Source organism: Artemia sp. Qi Xiang Cuo, unplaced genomic scaffold (assembly GCF_049724085.1).
Source record: "Artemia sp. Qi Xiang Cuo unplaced genomic scaffold, ASM4972408v1 HiC_scaffold_3320, whole genome shotgun sequence".
In the NCBI taxonomy this organism is placed as follows: domain Eukaryota; kingdom Metazoa; phylum Arthropoda; class Branchiopoda; order Anostraca; family Artemiidae; genus Artemia; species Artemia sp. Qi Xiang Cuo.
The window spans coordinates 152,797-177,418 of record NW_028300712.1 but is presented as its reverse complement, the minus strand read 5'-3'; the positions used below and the strand labels follow the sequence as shown (position 1 = coordinate 177,418).

At 32.5% G+C, this 24,622-nt stretch overlaps 1 protein-coding gene across 2 annotated transcripts in view; it reads right to left on the bottom strand.

Annotated features, from left to right (window-relative positions):
- The window catches only part of AIMP1 (aaRS-interacting multifunctional protein 1), a 33,969-nt gene extending 9,888 nt beyond the window's left edge, over positions 1 to 24,081 (bottom strand). For both annotated transcript variants that reach the window (XM_089107809.1, XM_089107808.1), the window contains exons 1-3: positions 23,815 to 24,081; positions 16,875 to 17,059; positions 10,529 to 10,624 (exon numbers count right to left, since the gene is read on the bottom strand). In XM_089107809.1, coding sequence (XP_088963935.1) covers positions 10,529 to 10,624; positions 16,875 to 17,059; positions 23,815 to 24,070 — 537 coding nt within the window. In that variant the 5' untranslated portion in view covers positions 24,071 to 24,081. The remainder of the gene's footprint in view (positions 1 to 10,528; positions 10,625 to 16,874; positions 17,060 to 23,814) is intronic.
- Between the last annotated feature and the right edge of the window lie 541 nt (positions 24,082 to 24,622).

Here is a 24,622-nt window from a genome sequence, read left to right as displayed (position 1 = left end):
TCCAGACTTCCCAAAAATCAATTTCAGCGAATAAGCGAACGTTAACATAAAAGACAATCGTTAATTTTCGCTAACGTGAATACTCGGGGTAATTTCCAAAAGCGAAATTTTCTTTTGGGGAAATTAGGGAAAACCTTGAATAATTGGGGAATAGCGGAAGCACTGCATTTGTGAGCAATATTAAGCAACAACTATCACGTCTAATAAGTCATCAGAGCACATGTCCCCATGCGCACACAGCAGATGCCAACAGCACTGCTTATTCTTCTTCTCGACTCTATCTATTTAGACCTTCTCTTTTTATTCCCTCCCTTGAAGATTTTATTTCTTTAAGAATATTCTAATAACCTATTTTAGCTTCATTCGAGGACGTCCTACTTTCTGTTTGGAAACAGATTGATTTCCATGAGCATATTTTTGGCAACCAATCAACCGTGAAACGTGACCTTAATACGGCATTTTAACCACCTTAATACGGCTCTTTCAATGGAGCCCTAATGGGGCCGAACCACATTTTTCGAACATCTTATTGCTATTAAAGAATTTGGAATTTTATTCAAAATTTAAGATTCAAATTTCATTAAAGAAAGTTCAAGAATTTGGGAACAACTAGTGACTAGAGTAGGGATATAGTTTTAGACTGAATACTGCTTAAAAAGTGAAAGTAAAGACGGAAAGTTTGACGGAAAAGTCTAGAAAAAGTTTTGCTGTACTCCTAAAGGCGAAGTCCATCAAAATAATCATATAAAAGGGGATAGAACGCAACCCTGCTTAACTCCAGGTTCAACATTAAACCAGCAACTAATCTCATTTTCTACCTTAAACACAACAATATTATTCTCATATATAGCACAAATCATTTTAGTCGATTTATCTGCTATACTATACAAAGATAAAACCTTCACTGGAGCTCTTCGATGGGCTGAATCAAACGCTTGCTCATAATCTATAAATCGAAGACTAAAGGGATCTCATGATTCAGGTACTTTTCAATTATTATTCCAAGAGTGAAATTTTGGTCAACGCATCCTCTCCCCTTCCTAAAGCCACACTGTTCTTCTCTTAAAACTTTATCTACAGCATCTCTAAGTCTAAAAAGTATCGTCATACTAAATAATTCGCTGCCTGCAGAAACCAAGGTAATGGCTCTAAAATTACAACACTCACTCTTATCACCTTTCTTATAGATGGGTTTAATTAGAATTGTCCAAAAGTTATTACCCTAAAAATAAAAAAGTTATTCCCCTAAAAAAGCAATGTTATTGGAAAGGGATAAATTAGTTAAAAACGAAAAGTCACACATTAAATAGTCGTCAGGAGTTCTGATTGTGACTCAATCAGCCTATGTTGGCTTAAAACACTCTCAATTTGAATTTCTGATTCGGAAACTATGGTCTCGCCAAAGTGGGTTTTTGCCAAATTCTTCAGAATAATGCATTTCAACTGATTGGGTAACTCTAATTGGGAGATAAGCATAGAGGTAACTGTAAAGCTGGCTAATTTAAAGTACACGTTTGATTCATCTTCCAAAGCATTTGGAGAAACTTTGTGAAATCTGTGGAGAGTAATTCCAGGTAGCTTTGTCGGTCTTGATGTCTTTCCTTGCGTAGGATTTTCCGAAAGGGCTTCAGGGTTTTATGGGGGGCACTTGCTATCAAGGGGAACCATAGATTAGTTTTGTCTCGGATGAGATTATTCTGAAAACTTTCAACACTAGGGGAAGCATTGGGAACTCTTGGTGTCCTGGGGGCTGCTGGTTGCCTGGGGCCTGTTGGTGGTTCAGGGTCTGTTGGTTGCCTGAGGCCTGTTGGGGGACGGGGGACTCTTGGTGTCCTTGGGACTTGCATTGCTACAAAAGGATTGAAAGTTGTTGCTCTTTTGCTATTCTTAGTATCTCTACCCTTTGCTTATATTTGGAACAGTTTCCTTAATCTAGAGACTTGTGTTTGCCCTTACAATTAGAACATACTGGGTCAAGTTGACAATTTGACTCATTAGTCCTTACCAAGGCAAATCTTACAAATGTTGGAATCCTCTCTACAGTATTTATCTGAGTGCCCAAGCTTTAGACATTTAGTACATTGTAATGGCTTTTCTTTGAAAGGCTTGAAAGATTTTTGTTGGCCAATGAGGAACACTTTGTCCATATTGAATTGTCCTTGAAGCTCAAACAACACAGTTTTAAAGTTTGAGGTTTCAGTGGTTTCGCGACCAAGGGTATGAACACTAGAGACCGGAATGCATTCCGCTTTTTCATTCATCAATGCTTCCATCAGGTTCGAATTTAGAAACGATTTAGGGATATTGTAGAGCACTATCTTTGTTTTTATCGGGCTTGGGGACCACAGGTGGGCTGTGACAACAACATTTTCAACACTTTTTAGCTCCATTACCTTTTCACTGATGTGGGATCGTTCAAAAAGATATCTAGGGATCCTGATCTGTTTATATTCATATTAAAGTTGCAACGAATGGTCGTGAAGAGGAAAACTCGCAACTTTGGTAGATCACGGTTGGTAAACAAGCAATTATCAGATTGGGGAATAATTGCTAGTTGAATAATTACCGGGGAATCGGTTGGATTTCTTGAAGAGTTGTTCGTGGTATTAGTTTGATGTATTATTGCTGAATCTGGTGGACTTTTTGTTCTCTGTCTTCTACGCTTAGCCGAGTTTACTATCTTAAAGCCTTCTTCATCTTTTTCAGTATCAGTTGTTGAGGGGGATGGACATTGGATGGTATCCATGTTTAGGGTATGAATACTCTTCAGAGAGGTCGCTGGTACATTCGCAGCTGTAGGGGGGTTTCTAGCAAGGGCTTTTGAAGATGGTTGAAATGGTGTCTTACTCATATCCCTATGAGGAGGTTGTTTTGGAGGCTCCTTTTTTCCAAACATTTGAGCTATTCAAACTCACAAATTCGAACACTAATTAGAAATTGTTTCTCAATAAATTCAAAATAATCAACAGTAATGAGAAAAGTACCAGTAATCTGGTTTAGTGTTTACTAATCAGTTGCCAAAAATTTAAATATTCACTATTTTAACAAAGTTAAATAGATTAATGGGTCACCTTAAGTCAAAGTATCCACAAGTCTTATCCAAGACAGGAATTATTCACCACTCACTCTTATTATCTTTCTTATAGATGGGTTTAATTAGAATTGTCCAAAAGTTATTCCCCTAAAAATTTTCATCACATATGTCAAATATGGGAAAAAAAAATTCGAAGGTAAATGTTTTTTTATAATTAACAATTGCAACAAACAATTTGTCTCATTTGCACAAAGAATTTGCATAAAGAATTTAAAGTAAATAGAAGAGAAAAAATTGCTTTGTTGATAGTTGGTTTAATTAGAATATTTGGACAGAAACCAAGCAAAATACCTCTATAATTGCCACGCTCACGCTTACTTTCCTTATGCGGAACTTTAGAAGTTTTTCTAAATTCACTTAAAAATACAATAAAATTTGAAAGAAATGAAAAACAACAAAGAAATGTTTCATACAAATAACAATAATAAAGTTCGTTAAGAACAGTTACTAGACTTTGATTGCTTCTAGATTTTTTAAGTATGGTCAAAGATTTGAAATTTTATTATTATGTGTATAAAAAGTATTATTCCGTCTATTTCATATTATTTTCTTCTATTGCCTATTTATTATTCTAATTTACTTTTTAATTTGCCTATTTATCCTCAACAATTGTACTATTCATAATATTTTCAACATTCCCTCACAATATCCAAGCCATTTGAATGAAGCTTTGACAGCCTTAATTAATAAACAAAAGAAAGCTAAATACGATAAAAGAAGTACTATAATAACTAATTAAAACTGTTAGTTCATGAATTTTTTCAAGGTACTGCTTTAAAAAGCAATAACCCCCAAGACCCAAATGGTTTGAAGAAGTTCTTCAATAGCTAATTCTTACTATATAAAAAAATAAACAAAAGACAATTTATACGCCTTTCATAAAAAAAGCATTCAAATCTAAAATAGTTATTTTGAATTTATGAGTACATTTTGAATTTATGAGTTATTTTGAATTTAAGAGTTACCTAAAAAGTAGTTTATGTGCATACATAATAGGTTGGCCAGCCAACTTCCCAAAGAAATTAGAATTTATAGATCATAAACAAAACCGAGCTTCACATACTTAAATTCAGAATGAAAATATCCATCCAGATTTTAGAAAACACAAAGCGAATAAAGCAATTTCGCCAGAATCATTAAACAATTTATTGGCTTCTCAGCCGTTCCATGTCAAAATATATTCTCAGCAAAAATATATTTAGAACAGTTGTGCTTTGAAATTGCTGAATTGCAGGGAGAAAAATAGCGCTCTGATAAGAGTAAACAAACAACAATATATTCAGCTTTTCTGAAGATATTAAAAATTTATATAGCAGGGTTGAGAACCTAAGTCCTGCTTCTAACTCAAAGCCTTTTCTTAATTTTACAGTTAGTGCGTTTTGGTCTTGTATTACAGCTAAATATAACAAGGAAATATTTAGCTTTCCTGAAAACATTAAAAATTGATACAGAAGGGTTGAGAACCTTAAGTCTTCCTTCTAACTCAAAGCCTTTTTTTTATTTTTCAGTTAGTGCGTTTTGTTCTTGTGTTGCTCTTTTGGCAGAACTAATACATTTCCCTTTAATAGTCTTAATAAAAGTATTGTTAGAGGCATCTTAACAATTAATTTCATTGATAAATCCATATTCCATTGTTTAGCCCAGGTACTTTTATTAATTCGTGTTAAAGTATAAAACTCGGGGTTCCACGAGATGTCCCTCAGGGTCCGTCGTGATTTCATAGTGGTTATTCCTGCTATACTGCTTACATGTTTGCTATATAAAGCTTTATTTATTTTTTTATCAAATTAAATTTGTCGGAAAGAAGAAAAAGTCTTTACAAATAACATAGATAAATTTGGTATAGGAGAAGAAAATAACAACAGCAGTACACTGCTAAAAAGTTTGTAAGCACAAATTTATTCGTTTTAATTATTTTAATGTAAACAGAAGACTGGCAGGACAGAAACAAGACGCTGGGGTAAACAGGAGTGTTGAAATTGACAATAAAAGAAAAAGATCATCATATGGCGGTTAAAAATATTACAAAATAATAAAGTCTCAGGTGCTGATAATATGGTAAATGAATTTTTAAAAACGGGAAGTTTTTAATGATTTTAGAAGAACTTTGATTAATTGCCTAAATAAGAATTGTGATAATACTGAATGTGATAATTACATACGTATTGTCTTAGTTTCTATAGGATGGAAATTACTTACCATGAGGATACTTATTATTCTAAATAAGGATGTACACAAACTTAAAAAAAAACGAGTTCGGTTCTATGAAGGATAGAGGACGTGCCGACCAAATTTTAACTCTTAGATTAATAATGGAGAAGCGTCTGAGGTAAAGGATTTTCCCTTGCAGAGTATACCAGGTAAGTACATTAAAGTGATTATTGCTATGTACGAGAACAATATTGCTGCGACTGAGGTAGGAAGTGAGGCTAGTAGTGGTTTGTTGTTGAATCTGGAGTTGATCAAGGTTGTGTTCTATCCTCGTTTATATGGATTACTTTGATGGACTTCGTCCTAAGGAACATGGCATAGGCTATTCAGGAGCATGGAATCAAATGGGACGGTAACACCATTTTAAGCTTACATTATAGAGATAACTTCAGTCCCCTAGATGAAAATGTTAGAGATTTTTTGAGGTTTTGAGAGTTCATGGTACAAGAATAAGTTTGGAAATTAAAGTTGAGATGACCAAGTCGCTTGGACTGGGATAAATGAAGGTGAAGAGGCTATTTTAGGTAGCGAGAAAATCGATAATGTGGATAGCTTCTCTTACCTGGGCAGTATTATTAGCAAAGATGGTGGATGCAGGGAAGATTTAAAACGTAGAATACCCATCGGCCAAAGGAATCTTTCATAGTTGAAAAGAATTCGGGAAAAAGGAAGATAAGTCTGCGAACCACAATTAGAGTATTGAAACCTGCTATAATTACAATGGTCAAATACGGCCAACGTAGGACTTGTTGCAAGTGGTCAAACATTCGAGCGACTGAGGAATTTTTGGTATATATGGCAAACGTGGCACTTGTGGCAAGTCATCAAACGTGGGCACTTCGAGAGACTGAGGAAGATGCATTAAATATTTTACAGAGTAATTCCCTAACAGCAGTCTTAGGTTACCCGTTCGACTGACGCATGTCAAAAAATAAGCTGTGCGATAAACTGGTTCAATCCCGCTTTCTAGGGCAATAATGAGAGAAAGGTTGAGATGACTAGGGTACGTTCTGCGGATGAAGGATGACAGATTGCCGAAGATTGTCCTTTTCGGCCAACCGTCTAGGGCTAAACGAAAAGCAGGTCGTCTCCACTTGGTGTGGGAGGATGTCGCAACTGAGGGAAATGGGAACTTCCTGGGAGGGCGTAAAGAGGAAGAATATATTTGAACGAAGTTTGCAATAAGGATGTTTAGAGAGGTGATGGCCCCGTTTTTATCGTAGAAGATTTTTGGTGCGAGATATAGGCTATTTCCAGAGAAATTGCCTACAGATTGTTTTAGCCAATGGACTGACCATATCTCAAACAGTGTGTTGTACGAAAAATGTGGTTCGATCCCACTTTTTAGGGATATAATGAGATAAAGCTTAAGATGGCAAGGACACGTTTTAAAGATAGAAGTTAAATAAAAGTTCAAATAGGGATAAAATCCTTTTAATAGACAGTGATGATAGAAATTCACAAAAATACCAGATATTTCGGTCACATATACAGTGACTGTCATCAGTAGTAAAACTGATGACGGTTTTACTACTGATGACGGTCACTGTATATGTGACCGAAATATCTGGTATTTTTGTGAATTTCTATCATCACTGTCTATTAAAAGGATTTTATCCCTATTTGAACTTTTATTTATCGTCATGGAAAGGCAGTGTGGTCTCCGAAATTATCTAAAAGATAGAAGTAAGACATATTGATAAAGACTATCATTTTTGGTCATCCATCTGGGGCCAAACAAAGGCAGGTCGTCCAATGGATTGGAAAGGGGTTAATGGAAATGATTTAAGTAAATTGAAACTTCATGCGAGGGGTCAAAGAGTAAACCTCTGAATAGATTAGGGTGGAGGAGGAGCATGTGCAGCTGTGTGGACCTTAGGAGAATTGTCGGATCAGTGAATTGTTAGTAATAGCAGAAGTAGTAGTAGAAGTAGCAGTAGTATACGGTAGACACATGTTTTAATACTATATATTTTTGCAGAGGTTGCATCAAATATTCTCCAAAATTTCAGGCCAAATCCTAATCAAGAGCAACAAGAAAATTATAATTTAATTATGACTTCGAAGTCTCATATAGCCCAACTCAAAAGTTTGCAAAATATCGAACCATCAAAACATCAAATTATTTTAGTGGGACTATACCCCTTCGAATCGCTTCAGTGTCTTGAAATTAATGGCACATTCTTCAAGTATATGTTTTACCTTTCCAATTATTTGAAGCAGAATCACGCAAGCGTTTTAAACCTGTATTATTTGAAGCACGAAGCGAGCAAAAAATCTTCAAGCCCCCCCCCCCCCCAGGCCAAATTTAAATAGAAAAATAGATAAGTTGCATGTTATTTGAGTCATAATATCGCAATATTTTTCTATCTATTCGATTGCCGAACCAAAAGGAGGCCTGTAGCTCCTCAACTCCCCCCCCCCGAGTTCATACAACAAAAGCAACTCGTCATAAATTTGCTTGTATTTATTACCGTCATCATAAAGCTTGAAGAAAGGAATTACTACCAGAAAGTATCATCTAGGTTTCTGATTTCTTGAGGAATCACAAGAAATCTCTATTTTTCTTTTCAAACTTTCCAAGAGAGAGGAGAAACATCACGAAATAGAACGAAAGAGTTTGATTTTCAAGGGTCAACGACTTTTTTATCTATTATTTCAATTTAAATTGTATTTGAAACAACACAAAAGCGTGGGAGTTGGCTATACAGGAGAAGTAAAAAAAAAAAAAAAAAAAAAAATACAGTATATATAAACCTTTGCATATCTGAAAACACTTCCTGATCTTATCGATATTTCTTGACGTCTTAATATCAGACTCAGCAGAGATGTCAGCACATTAGGCACAATATGCTGTTGAAAAAACGAACAATGGGTTGCCTTATTTTACCAATTATTTCCACAGTCATTATACAGATACTTTAGATCAGGCATTGCAACACCGGCGAAGGTGCAAGAGGGAACGGATTTGAAAGGGTGTCAGTATCACTCTGCGGTGCAATAAATGTCACAAACGTGCACTTGTCGGTATTACTGGAAAATCCTAGAGATTGGGAATCATTCTGGATTTGATTACAGTTACCTTGTAAGTCTGCTTCGAATCTCAGACGAAGGACATCGCGAGAATATCATGAGTAGGAGTCAGTACCGTGAAACAGAAGAAATAGCAAGACGTGATCTTGATAGTAGGACGGCAGAGATCATTGCCTTACTTCCAACTACTTTTAAATTTGATCGGTTCTGCATTTAGTTTGCTGTCAAGCGTTGGTGACAAAATTCCAGAGTTTTCACTACAACTGCACTTACACCACCGAGCAGCAAATTATTTGTTACTTGCATTGTAAATCACTCTGAATTTGATTACGGTCACCTTGTAATCTTCTTCAGATCTAAGAAGAAGGACATCGTCAGAGTAAGTTTGCTAGGACGAGTCGTTACCAAGAAAAAGAAGAGATGGTAAGATGTGATCTTGATAATGGGAGGACTGAGATTACTACCTTGCCTGAAACTACTTTTAACTTCGATCTTTTGAATTAGTACTTCCCCATCGCGTACATTGGTAAGCGTCGATAACAAAATTCCAGAGTTTTCATTATAATTGCAGTAGCGCAATTGTGCAGGAGAGTGTTTGTTACTTTGATACTGTTAAAGCTATCGAACATATTTGACATATCCGTGGTGCAGATTAAAAAGCTGATTTGTTTCTTGCTGACTCCACAAGAAAATTTCCTAGGAGACAAAGAGTTTCTGGGCAACCAAGATTTTTCTGTAATCCAAGCTTATTATTTCCGGTGTCCGGTATCTAGCTCGGAGAAGATTACTTACTCAAACAATTTACTAAGAATACAAAGGTAAGGTATTCTTACACAACAGGCCTGAATAATTTAAATTCAGTTGGTTCTTTTCCTTTCTTTGTGGTGGATGTTACAATCACTTTCATAAAAGTGTCAGGCACATTCCCCGTGGTTATACACATCTGGAAAAGAGACTAAAGGTGGAAATAATAACATTCCGGTAGCTGCTTAAGAGCTTTTGTTACAAGGCTGCCAGCGCCAATTACATTCTTTCTTTCGGAGATTAAATAGCTAGGTTCCAGAACACATCTCTTTTCTAAATTATTTTTAATAAAGATACGTAACTTTTTCAACGAGAGCGTAATTCAATCCCCCCCCCCCCTCGACTTTTTCTTTAATGCTCATGTATTGACACAATTTCTCAGCATTATTTGTAGCGTGGTAAACTTCTTGGATACCGATGTAACGCATAGATATAGATTAAATCAAAGAAGAATAAATCAAGAAGTTAAGAAAAATCGCGAAAAACGTGGTTTTTCTACACACACACACACACACACACACACATATATATATATATATATATATATATATATATATATATATATATATATATATATATATATATATATATATATATATATATATATATATATATATATATATATATATATATATATATATATATATATATATATATATATATATATATATATATATATATATATATATATATATATATATATATATATATATATATATATATATATATATATTTCTTATAGTAAAATGAAATATTGTACTAATAGTAATCAATCCCCCCCCCTCGACTTTTTCTTTAATGCTCATGTATTGACACAATTTCTCAGCATTATTTCTAGCGTAGTAAACTTCTTGGATACCGATGCAACGCATAGATATAGATTAAATCAAAGAAGAATAAATCAAGAAGTTAAGAAAAATCGCGAAAAACGTGGTTTTTCTACACACACACACACACACACACACACATATATATATATATATATATATATATATATATATATATATATATATATATATATATATATATATATATATATATATATATATATATATATATATATATATATATATATATATATATATATATATATATATATATATATATATATATATATATATATTTCTTATAGTAAAATGAAATATTGTACTAATAGTGAGTTATGAATATTTGTTGCAATAGCATAATTATATTGTTTTTATTTCAAATAAATTTTTTATGTCTACTTTCTAGTATTGTGATTATTTGTACAGACATTTTCAGGGTGGAAAAATCATCCCCCACTCCCTTACTATTCAAAGAAAGGAGATCATAACGCTGTGTTACCTATATTTACAACAGACTTTCTCCTGTGAATTACTTAAAGTACATAATAAAAGTAAATACCTTATCTGGTGTTGATGCACACATGACCATAGCTTCCGACATTATGCCTCTCATTTTCGCTGGCTTCAGATTGCACAAAAATACAGCTAAACGATTCTAAAAAAAATATATACTCGGTTTTGGCAGTTTTCTTTGAAATATTTTACATGTTTTATTCTAACGTTACTGCCTTTTTTCTAAAAAAAAAATACATATGAATTTGGCGGTCAACCAGCTCTGGATGCATTGATGATGGTACAGAAATTGGTTTAAAAAAAAATCTGCTAGGAACACTGATTTCATCTATGACGGATTTCAGACGATTAGAAGAACTACTATCCCGCCAATGCTTTTTTTTGAACCCACCTCCTCTCCTCTCAGTGATGAAAAATTTTAAATTCAAAATACATCTAATTTTAACTATAGACGTCACCTACTTTTTTTATTAAATAGCTGCCGAACTGGACACACTTCATGTCACCATATACTACCAAAAACTTTCCAATAAAAGAAACAAATTTTGCCTTTCCCGTGGAAAAGTGCGTCCTCCCCCAACAGGAAGCCCTTCATACGGTGGCTATTTCTTACCATACCTCTAAACTCTTCCGGAAAGGTGACCCTACGTGTCTCCTATAAAAACAAATCATAATAATAAAAATCTTAATGCTCTGGCCGTTTTTCAGGAAAGTAACAGTTCATTGTGAGGTGATCAGTTAAATATTAACTTACAAATTGTTTTCTATTTAAGTTTTGTATTTTTTAAATATTTTAATAATTGATTTCTTTTTCTCTAGTTAACAGCTAAGACTAGATTTTTTTTTATTCAGGTAATGCTTTTTTTAAATTTTTAGTTATATATTTTTTAGTTCATCTTCAATCATCATAGTATTCATACTTTAAATAATATTTCACATTTTCCAAGCCATTCAAATGAGACTTTGATACCCTTTATTAATTACCAAAGGGAAATTAGAAGCAGTGAAGGGGAAGTTCAAACCAATTAAAAACTTTCAGTTCATGAATTTTTCTTAGATAAACAGCTGTAAGGACCATCAAATCTAAACCATTTTAATAAGTCATCAAACACTTTAAACCTTTGCATTCTTAATAAACCAAAATACATTGAGTTCAAACAAACAAAAACTAGAAATATATTCGGAAATAGAACTTGTGCATAATCAAAGAGGGTTTTGTCGTTCTGTGATCAAGCATTTTTCAATTACTATTAGGAATTCAACCAGCAATATTTATATATTTAAACTAAGAGTAGAATGGAAGGTCAAGAGATCAAGGAATAAAATAGAATAAAATTTAATTTAAAAGTTTCTTTCACAGCATAGCTGCCGAATTTGAATTTTACGTGACACATAGCAATAATATATATATATATATATATATATATATATATATATATATATATATATATATATATATAATATATATATATATATATATATATATATATATATATATATATATATATATATATATATATATATATATATATATATATATATATATATATATATATATATATAATACATAAATAAGATGAGTCAAAACTTGTTTAAAAAAGTCAAAAAGAAAAAAATAAATAGATAACAATAAAATTAATAACTCTTTTTCCTGGCTTTTATACAGTTCAACAAAACTCAGAACAAGACTCTTGCAATATCTTTCATGTTCAGCGGGGATAGTTTGGGGACTTTTTGGAATTTTATACCCAGGTTTGGATTCAGGTAGTAAGAAGGACAGAGATGTTGAAGTCTTCTGCCAGTTATGCCTAGGTTAAAGAGGTTTTTATAATTGTTTTAAATTAAATTTGACGGCAAATAACTTTAGACCACACTACTTTTCCATTTAATGAATTTAAGAGAGAAAAGCGGTTATAATTTAAATAAAAGAGTGAAAAAAAACCATAAGTAATAAAATCGGGGTATTAGGAAGAGGATTAGAGTAGTCAAATAGAAGAAGATGAGTAAAAAAAAAAATTAAATAATCTTACCGTACATTCCAATTTTGTCAAGAAAATTAAGAAAAGAACTAAAAAAGATAATATAAAACAGCTTCTAAATCGCAACTAACTATAGGCTCTTTACTTAATAATGGAAAAGATAAGATTCTGAAAATATACAAAGTGGAGCTTTCTTGTTCTTGTGGTAAATTTTATGTGGAAAAGATGCAGAAAAATTCAGAAAATTGATTACAACATAAAAATGTCATTGATTGCTCTTTTAAATATAATAGAAAACCAGAAACTTACGAATCAACCTTATCAGAACATTTATTTGACCTTCCGCAAAATATAGTACATTGTTTGATCAAATGAAAATAATAGACTCGTCTGTTGGACTTTTGCAAAGTTTCCGAAAAATTATAGAAATAAAAAAAAAAATGTCTATGGGGTATTAGTATTAAAAGAGATGACGGACAATACAGATTAAATCCAACTACAATAAATTAATTAGGGGGCAGGTCGAAACTTCAAACAGTACTGTATTACATAATAGTCTCCAAACCTTTTGCTCAACCTTGAGAGCAAACGTCAAGATGAGATCAACGCTAGAAAGAGTCAGTAGACCGCAGCTATGATGGCAAATAAAAAATCTGTTCAATATATAATACATAAATTTCTCTGACCTGTTGCCATATACAGCCTTAGATTGCCTATAAAGTTCAAATGATCTTAACCTTATAATTTATTTATGATGATTACCTGGGGTTTATGTTAGTTCTTTCAAATAAATGCAGTATTTCATTTTTGCTAGACTTCATTGCTAAACTGAAATTATACAAGGTACGACAATGAGACAATCTTTTGTCATTTCTCTGTGCTTATTGAGGATATTTACAGTGATTGTAGTATTTTGGAGATTATTAAGATGTAAGTTTTATTTTTTATTTTTTTCCTTTTCTTTATATGTTCTGTTTCAATTAATTGAACTCTTTTTTCCGTTGATAAAGGCACCTGGACGTGGAGTCGAAATATTTGGATTTTTATTATTTAAAGTTTGTAGTTTTTTTCTGTTCTCCAGTGTTATTTTTAAATTATAACCGTTTTCCCCTCTAAAATTCGGTAAATTTAACGGCCGAGATTTTAGGGATCTGCTGTTGTATACAAGGGATCTACAACTGAAAATAAAGAAAGGCTTTTGAAAGAGAAAGACTGCCCTCAGATACAGATTACTCTACTTGTTTTACAGATTACCCGACTTGTTCAAAAGATAAAATTTTAAGGGTTTCCAAATTAGAAAACATAAATTGTCAATGGGTCCCAAAACAAGCAGGTTACTATTACAAAATAGAATTTATCACTAACTCTAATTTATCATTTGGACCGGACTGGCCTTGACCTTTGACCAGACTCGGACGCTCATTCAGGTTCATGAATAAGTTATTGGAGTGGTAAATAAATTATTGGTAAATAAATTATTGGTAAATAAATTATTGGTAAATAAATTATTGGACAATAAATTATTGGTAAATAAATTATTGGTAAATAAATTATTGGTAAATAAATTATTGGTAAATAAATTATTGGTAAATAAATTATTGGTAAATAAATTATTGGTAAATAAATTATTGGTAAATAAATTATTGGTAAATAAATTTAAATAAATAAATAAATTATTGTTAAATAAATTTAAATAAATAAATAAATTTATTGGTAAATAAATGATAGTAATTGAAGTCTTTATTTTGTTGTTGTAGTTTTGTTGGGAGGGGAGAGATGATTAATATTTATGTCATCATATAGTGATGTGTATTATCGAATACTGTGTGGTATAGCCTTGTTTGGCTTATTATAAATTTATCTTAAAATAAATTTATGATAATATTTTAATAAATTTATTATTACATCAGTAATTCATATCATCTAGAATCGATTCAGCTCAAAATCCAATCTAAATTGCATAAGGTCTTTGTTATCCGCAAAGAAATAACGGATAGAGATCGCTTAGCATGGTGATTTTGGTTGTATATAGTACAGTGGGCTCTGTGGCCGGTGGTACCACAGTCGAATCGTAAGTGGGTTAACCGGCGGATGGAGCAATTGGCGCAACCTAACTAGTCATGTCAAAATATTGTTTCAACCGTGAAAAGACTAGAAAGTTATGAAAACTCATTTCGGGGGCCATAATAGCCCCCTAATAGCCCCATAATAGCCAAATATGGCCTAATAGCCATATTTGAAGGGGCGTATGTATTTTATAAAAAAACATGTGAAAACAGTAATGCTAGAAGGAGGGGAAGTATTTTTAAACATATTTATTATACAGACTATCTGATACAAGTTTACATATAGACCATAGTTTAGCTGCTAAATATAATTTTCACGGACTCGTTTAGTTGACCAAAATCATCCAAGGGAAACTTTACTTTCCCTCTCCTCATGATTCCCCTTAAACTAACCTTGCTTATCCCTGACTATACTTGGGAAGGATGAATTAATTTTAGGAAAGGATGTCCTTCTTATTATCTCTATCCTTTGATTAATATTCCACATTCCACTCCAAATTTTTTCCCAATAAGAAGGAAAACTATTGAGGTAGATTTGAAAAAGCCAAAAAATACTAAAATTATATATAAAAAAAAGCTTTAAGATAAACAGTAAAAATCTTAGAATTTAGGGGGAGGCGGAGTACATTTGCCCGAGGGGCCCTAAAATTTGTTTTATCTGGGGACTGAATAAGAAAACATTTTGCATAGTAGTGGAAGTTAAATTGAAAAATAGTACTTCCCTTCTAATTCTAGCCTATACTACAGCGCTCTACTAAACAATGGTATAGTGGAGGATATTTAACATTTAAACTCATTAGCAGACGCATTATATTGAAAGACCGCGACCAAAGAATATGCGGTCAAACAAGCTAGTAGCTAATACCTGCTCCCCCGTGCCTACATTGCTCCATGCTCCTGATTTCTGAATACATATGTTGCCATGATTGGGTTTTCTTTTTTCTGATTTATCCCCAGATTCAAACCTTTAAATGATACTCCGTATAAATTTTACATAAATGTAATGTAAAAATAAGCAACTTTTGCATAAACTTTTCTTTAAAATAATTAACAATTTATAATCAATTTAGGGTTGAAATACATAATTTAAGCAGTTGGATAACAATTAGAAAATTTATAGGAAATAAATTATATTATTTACCTTGTAGATTTAAAATTTCTGGCATTTGAGAGGTTGTATTTGAAATTTCAGAGCCGTTGCGTGAAAAGTGGAGAAGATTGCATACTCATTAAACAATTAAACAGAGCTTATGACGACGAGCAGCTTTGTGACAAAGATGTTCTTTTGTTATTGAATGGATATTAGTCCACTTTTTTGGCATGAAGCTTATTTTTATTGAGCATATACGCTAATTTTCTTTAAGTATGGAAATTTAAATTTAAATCTTTAGAAAGAGGAAGTTTCCAAAAAACTTTCCAGACAAAACCTAATTTTCTCCCTTTAAATTCATAATATGGAACATGTTTAGATAATATGTCCCAGTTTATGTTTATAGTTTGTATGTTCATGTTTTATATTTAGAGTTTAGAATGTTCATGCTTAGAATTTTGAGTTAGTGTTCCACCTCAAGGGGGCGCGCGCACCCCCCAACGATTCGCTTGGGTGTCTCTCCTAAGCGCATCAACAATAAAAATAACATTTTATTCACTCAATGCATGGTTGCCAGTGGATAGCCAGTACTAGTCTTAGTTCGATGTTCGATAGTTCCATGTTCGAATTATTTTATTTTCAATCGTTATACATAAGATTACGGAAGTTTAGCAGGATTACTAACAATTAATGACAATCATATTGAATAACAATTAAATAGAGAAAAAATTACTATCCTAAACTTCAGTTTAGAAAAGCATGTTTCAGATTCATTGATTTATTTTTGTGATGTGTTTTGTCAAGCCAATCAAATCCTCTCCTGAAGCGTATTTCAAAAAGGGAAGCCAAATATTCCCACCTTTGTAACCGCTGTTGCTATGTAAAATTTTGAACCAATAAAACTAATGCAAAATGTGGTTGGTTCTTTTACCTGAAATTCTGATCCAATAAAAACAACTGATATTTTTTTAGTCACAGTATTCATGCAGTTAAACTCTCTGTTTTACTGTGATTCAATATTCTAAAATTCAAAAATAAACAATTTCTGGGGGCCATAACTATAGGCTCTATAAATCAAGTGAACTCAGTACTTATAGGACAAGTACTAAACAGAATTTCTTCTCAAAACTTTAGACCTTAGTTCCCCTGTGCCACCGGAGGTACCCAGGGCATCATCCACTTTTAGACCTATTTTCATTTCACAAAAAAAAATAAATCAAGGAAATAACGTATTTGTTTTTACATATTAAAACCAACCTGCATTTCCTCCAATGGTACAAACTTCACAAGGCCCGAAACAACAGTGCGAATTTTCCCTTCCCCAAGATCAACATCCTCTACATACAAAGAGTCCGCATCTGGATGTCGCCTTGCTTCAAGTATTTTTCCAACACGAAAATCTAATCTTCCAATATCAACGGATGCCTCTTCCTCGCCTTTGGCTGGAAAACAAATAAGAGAAAATTCAAAGAGCCTTAAGGATAGACGACATCAGACAATTCTTGTGAGATTTATAGTTATTAATGCAAACGAAATGAGGCCAGATATCAAAACAAGAAAAAAAAAAACTAAAATACTCTGGCAATGAAAGAAGGACGCAATTGAATCTCTAAAAATATGGGTTCAAAAGAAGGAATCTGTTGTTTTTAAATTCAGTTTCAAAAAGCGTGATTTCAAAGTAAGGTAATTCTTTATTAATACAGTTAAAACAACTTCAACTTTTTAGCAACCAAAAACAATTAAATAGAATAAACAAAGCTTTCATAAATAAACAAAATAAAACAAAATAATAAACATAATAAACAAAACATAAAACATAATAAACAAAATAAACAAAACTTTTGCAATGAAGAAAAAACTATGAGGGTTTGCGGTCGTGTGAAATTCTATGTAAATACTGATCTATTAAATTAATTACGCCAAATCAAACAAAATAATAATAATAAAATAAATATAAAAATACAAAATAAAAATATGAAATAATAACAAATCCATTCTTCATCAATTATCAATACTCAAGGTGGTCTATTGTATGCATTTATTGTTCACCTCTTGAGAAAATAAGAACTACTTAACGCTAAAAAAGAACCCATAATCATGCCAAAATTGCAGATAAATGCGTGAAAGTGTGCTTCATCTGATGAGTAAAGGAGAGTTTTGAACCATTTGAGATAAAGGGTATATGGGTATCTGAGATTTGATCGAAAGCGGGATTGGTAAAGGTAAAGGTAAAAAATACGGCATTGGACTTTACTGTCCCTACCGGCTGTGCTCATCTCGGTTTCTAGGCCCTTTATCCAGGAAGTGCAATGGGGGGTTGGGGCCAACCATCCTGTGCTTTCGCACACCCTTCCTGTTTACCTTCCCCAGATTTCTCTAATTACCCATTTAAAGCTGGGTCGACTCTGGCTGAGCTTACAGAGTCACGCCACTGATCCCCGTCCCAAACCATATAATTGGGTATACTAGGATTCGAACCCTCGTCCTCTCGGAGAAAGGATTCTAAATCCAGCGCATCAATCCACTCGGCTAGGACGGCTAGAAAGCTGGATTGGGAGTTAGTTAATTGATAGTATTACATAGTCGGAGAGATTCCTCAGGTTAAGTGTGAGTTACGCTGAAAATTTTTAATGTACATTTTTTTAACACTTTAATTCTGGATTGGTTTAAACTTCGTTAAGTTGAAATGATGTTTTCTATTGTTATCTTTTTTTTAGTGCAAGGACCATGTAGGTATTGTTTGCAATAAATATATCTTATTTTGGAATTAAAAAACAACTGTGAATGCTGTTATTTTTTAAAATTTCATGCCACAGCAAAATATCTTAGCTAAACACACAAAAGAATCTCAATAGGTTCACTTTAATGGTAAATAAACTCGCTCGTTTACTATAATTTTGCTTTTTTTTATTTTGTTTATTATTTTTTTTACCCACAAAAATCAAAAACGACAATGTGGAGTACAGAACAAAATGAAATAAAGAAAAACAGATATTACAAAACTGATTGGACACACTCTTTAACAAAAAATCCCTTTAACCAACACAAGAAAGGTAAAAAAACGAAGAAAAATCATACACATAAACAAATTCAAACTTCTCATACACAGAGCTTCTTTGAGATTCAAAGTATTCGATTATTTATAGTTTATTCTTACGCTAGCCTTCAAAAACACTTTTCAGGCCTTCACATTACTCACAAAGGGTCCATAAATAAAAAAATTTCTAGACACTACCTCCTTCCCTCTATACGCTTTAGCATCGACGGGTGTCTCATAGAGCCCCTAGCTGAAGAGAAAAAAAACAAGAGGTAACTAAAACGATGCTAGACATGGCTGTATATAATGGTGGAGGGATATCTTCCTAAGGAGTCTTCCTCGGAAAATAGTTCCTCGGAAGTAGTTCAGAATTTTTTGTCTTTAGTTTCTTAGATTCTTTCCCTCAGCATATCCTAAAAAGTTCAACTAAACTAAACATTATCACAAATACTTTTATTTTAAGTTATGCCTAAAACCATCTACAAAACTTAATCTTTTCATTTGACCATGACAAATTTAATTGAACAGCTTTCCACCTTGTTAAATATCGGACAAAGATAACCAGAATTTTCCAAAGGACTTGCTTCGCAGTTGCTTGGACCTCTAGCATAAAGCACTATGGCATCTAAATGAAATTCTTTTCGTGCCAATAAATGGCTGAAACCGGTGAAACTCTAAACGATTTCATGTGTCAACGATTCTTAACCAGGAAGCTCACGGACCACTAGCTGATTCATAAAAACATTTTCAGAGTCCGGGTATTGTGTGTATTCTCTTATATCAGCTATGTTTTAACATAATTGATAATTTCAATTGAATATATGCATTACATTGAAATGAATTCTGAGACCCTATGGACTATATTCCGAGAAAGAGTCCATGGTTACATAGGGATTAATGAATAAAAAAAAAATCAGTAGCTCCAGTTTTTCATTATCAACACTAAAGGATGCTTCTTCATATCTTTTAGGAGGGAAAGTAAATGCAAGGTCAATTATTATAACCAGAAAATAGTACAAAAATTGTATAAATAATAATGAAGTCAGAAATATGTTCTATTTGATGGAGTTGCTTGTGGCTGTACTTTAAAAAAAAAGGTTTATAGTCCACGCGATAAAAAATTGGGAAAGTATGCAGTATTTTATTTTCTATGGCGGGGGAAGGGGAGGGGGATAATCCTCAAAAAGTAAACTGCATGAAAACTCAAAAAAAGTGAAAATACGTTAGCTCCTGATATTCTATAAGCCCTCCTAAATTCTAGATTCTTTCAATATTAAATTATGAAGTTCTTTTATTATTAAATATTTATTTATTGTTATTATTTTCTAGTTCTTTTGATTTCCTGCTGAAAAGAAGAAAATGATTGAGAATTTCTTGTTTTTATGATCACGACGAAATTTGGCGCCTTTTTTGTAAGTCGGCACCGATAACTAGAAAAATTTTCATACTCAAATCGCTGCCGTTTTCTTTGCAATTCGGCACCGATTTTTCGAATCGGTGCCGTAAAAACCTTGCCTAATTATTTCCGGCTCTTTAGGCGTAAGAGCGATGATATCTGCAAATTTTGTAAATTACAGACCTATTCAACCAAGAACCATAACGATTATAGATGACGCTAGAGTAAGCAAGATTATTTTGGACAACATTTTAGGCAGATCAATGAATCGTTTAGGGAAAATCCAGAAAAGTATGCTTCTAGAAAGCTATTTTACATTTTATTTGGCAAAGATATTCACCATGAACGCAACCAGGAAATTTCCTGAGCAGGAACACTAAGACTTTTTCTTTTTACCACGATTTGAATGGGAGTACTTATTATTTTCCTAATTTTTTAGGCACATTATAGTTTACATTTTTATGCAAGATTGAGTAATGTTTTAAACAGCCAAACCTGACATTTTCAAGTGATATTTCATAGAGTCAAATCCGACGTTTTGAGGTAATGTTTTAAAAGATTACATATAAAACAATGAAGCAGATAAAAAGGGCAAATAACACACCTGCCATCTAGAATTGGTTATCTATACGCAATTGACAACCTAGTACGCAGGAACAATTTAAAAGCTTACACTTACACATTAATACACTTACAAAAAAAACTTTAAAAAACGCATCAAAATTTTTTATTTGCATTTTTGTTATGTTTTTACGAGACGGACCAATATTACGGGTGGGGGGGGGGGGTCAAAACCCGTTTTAGTGTTTAGCATAGCCATAAACAAAAGATATCGTAGCAAAGCAGGCATAATTTTGAGAGGGAAAAGGTTAATTGAAAATACTGATAAATTGGCCAGTAGAAATATCAGTATGATACTGTCCTTTTTAAAATAAAAATTGGCTTTTGTAAATTGTTGAATTAGATTTTGTAATCGTCTCAAGTCATTTTTGTCAGACATTATTTTCAAAGACTTGACAACTGATGAAAATAAAATGAAAACACTTTCAGGGAAGTGAATTCAGTTTTGTATTGTAAATGTTCTTCTTAAAAGTATTATATAACTTCTGCTGTTTTATTTCTGATGGAAAAGTGGTTGTAATTAATGGAATGGTCTTCTTTTTCTTTAATGAGACAACCACTAAAGTTACTGCATACCATCTTTTAAGGCTTCAAAGAATTTATAATTAAATGGATTAAATCAAATTCATACTATCAAAAAAATCCCTCAAGCAGTATTGTAAGGAAAGAAATTTTCTTTTTCTTTTTTAGCACAACCAATCATAACCTGGCGTTCCCCTATGTTTTCAGCACACGTAACCTGAAAGAGAACAAACACAATTAGAAAACAATAAGACACTTCCCTATTACCTTGTGTCTGCAAGCAAAGAAATTGAAGTTTTTTCTAATAAATTTTGATTTTTTCCAATAAATCTAGCTAGTATATTTTAAGTTTAACAGTATTTCCCAACACGTGGGTGCTAAAAAGCTGAATACTTAAAACAAAACATTTTTTAATTCCTTAATTCTAATTAATGAAATATTTGACAAAAGTCCTAAAAACTTTACTTTTAAAAGTATTTTCAAAAATGACTAGAAAAAGTTATTTTTACCAAATAATATACAAGGTTCTTTCCTTGCAACAGCCAGGATAAAACCTCAATCCTAAAACTTTCAAGACGCGGTTGTATCCACTATGCTGTTACAAGGTATCTTATTTGAATATTCGAAGTATATATGACAGAAAATGTAAGAGAAAATGACATCATAGCCCAGGTAAGAAAATCTCACTCAAATATTATGTTGCTCTTTACTTTCACATTTAAAATAACTAAATTCAGTACAAGCCTAGAGTTGGAGCTATTGATAAGGAAGCTTGTTAAGAAAACAATTCCAGTTCAGAATATGCAGAGAAATTGTAGATGATACATTTCGAAGGTGCTTCAGCAGTACTTCAACCCCCACCCCAAATCTGCAAGCACATGGCCCAAATTATACTTTTTTAAACATTTGCCAGGCTTCAATCTTGTTTCAACCCGTTTACCCGTAAATTGAATCAATACTGATGAAATCAAAATGAGGAAAACACATGATAAATATTAACTTTGACTGTATATTTGCACATTAGGGGTAAAGGTTGGTATTCAGTTTAACTTTAAGTTTTTTTTATTTTTAAAAGAGAGAGAAGCTTAAATATCGAAAAATCGTTTTAAAGGAGCATATTAGTAGATAGAAATTTTTATTTTTGATGAAAAAATTAGGCAAAACCCAGCTTTATATGGGAAAAATTAAAATTAGTTTTCCTGATGCCTATCTGACTAACGTTATTTTTCACATTTTTGGAGGTTTTTAGAGTCAAACCTCCTAAGCCTCACTTAAATAATAAAAAAAAAATAATAAATAATAATAAGCCTCACTTAAATAATAAAAAAAAATAATAAATAATAATAAGCCTCACTTAAATAATAAAAAAAAAACTTTAAAAGAAGTAAATTGTCCAGACTAATCAGGAAGATTTGGATATTAAAGCACGTAACAATACTCTGAAAAAATTTCAGATAGTTTTTCCCTTAAATAACATTAATATTTAAACAAACTATATACACACTAAATATATTACAATTAAAACACACAGAGCTGTATTTACAGTTTCAAAGTTTTTCTTGTGGGGTTAGCAAATCGTCTTTTGATTCAAGTTTTACCTTCAGGTACAACTGCAATTTGAAGTTTTTTACCAGTTTAGTTCATTGTAAAATTAAATCAGTACATTCATAGTGCATGATCAGTACATTCACACCAAATGTATGTACAATCACTATATTCATCAGCACAAAAGACGAATTCAATTATTTGTTATTTTTAAATAAAAAAATTCTTAAATAATATATTAAATATATTTAAATATAAAAAAAATAAAGAGAAAAAAATACGAATTTTTTGGCTCAACTATGTCACATTCTGCGGATAAAAGATGACAGATTGCCAAAGATTGTCCTGCTCGACCAGCCATATAGGACAAAACGGAAAGCGGGTGGTCTGTGGTTAGGGTGGGAGAATGTCGTAAAGAGGGATTTAAGGGAAATGGGAACTTCCTGGGAGGGTATGAAGAGAGAAGCTTTGAATAGATTGAGATGGAACAGGAGCGTGCGTAGCTGTGTTGGCCTCAGGCGGCATGGTGCTGCAGTGAGTTGTTTGTAGTAGTAGTAGTAGGAGCAATCCTGCTGAAAATGAAATGATTGTACATGCTGCATCATCCTGAATTCACACTTGCCCACATCATCACAATTTACAACCCTGCAACAAACGAGCCATTGAAAGGCCATAGACTAGATGGGTTGAAACTATTCAATATCAACTTGGGAGCACGTCATTTTACCGACTGATTTTCATCAACAATTAGCATAATATCCATTTTGAATATGATGTGTAAAACCACTGCACGAGTTGGTGAAACTGCTGCATTTACCGACTGAGATTAAAATTTGGTGTATGTCATGTCACTATTTTCATGCTCTTTATTTTTTGCTCTTTATTAACCTTTATATTTTTGTATTCATAACGATAAATAAGCCTCACTTAAATAATCAAATAACATTAATATTTAAAAACACTATATACACACTATACACACTAAATATATTGCAATTAAAACACACAGAGCTGTTTTTACAGTTTCAAAGCTTTTCTTGTGGGGTTAGTGAATCGTCTTTTGATTCAAGTTTTACCTTCAGGTTTGGCCTTGACTTTGGCAGCCTTTTCTTCTTTCTTCTTACTCATAGTTTCATTTGGGACATGTACCTCTTCTTTCTTTGTTTGCTTCTGGACAACCCCACTTACTGCAGAAGTCACAGGCTTAGATAAATCTGGACTAGATAGTTGCTTTACACTTTCACCTTTCTTGCCTTTCTTCAATTCCATCTTCAAGTTTTCAACTTCGGATTTTAAAGTGTTGTTTTCTTGTTTTAGACTTTCAAGCTCCATATTTTTTCCTGTTGCAACAACACCAGATGAGAAAAAACCTTCGAGTCTGTTTGCCTAAAAATAAATTACAAGAGTGCTGATGTTTGGACAAAGCTGTTTTATTTTCTGTCAAAAACATCATATACAAAACATAACTACTTGATGTGGGACCAAATGCGAACGCCTTATCTGACATCCAGAAAAAAAACTACAACTGCAATTTGATGTTTTTTACCAGTTTAGTCCATTGTAAAATTAAATCAGTACATTCATAGTGCATGATCAGTACATTCACACCAAATGTATGTACAATCACTATATTCATCAGCACAAAAGACGAATTCAATTATTTTTTATTTTTAAATAAAAAATTCTTAAATAATATATTAAATATATTTAAATATAAAAAAAATTAAGAGATAAAAATACAAATTTTTTGCCTCAACTATGTCACATTCTGCGGATAAAAGATGACATATTGCCAAAGATTGTCCTGTTCGACCAGCCATATAGGACTAAACGGAAAGCGGGTCGTCTGTGGTTGGGGTGGGAGAATGTCGTAAAGAGGGATTT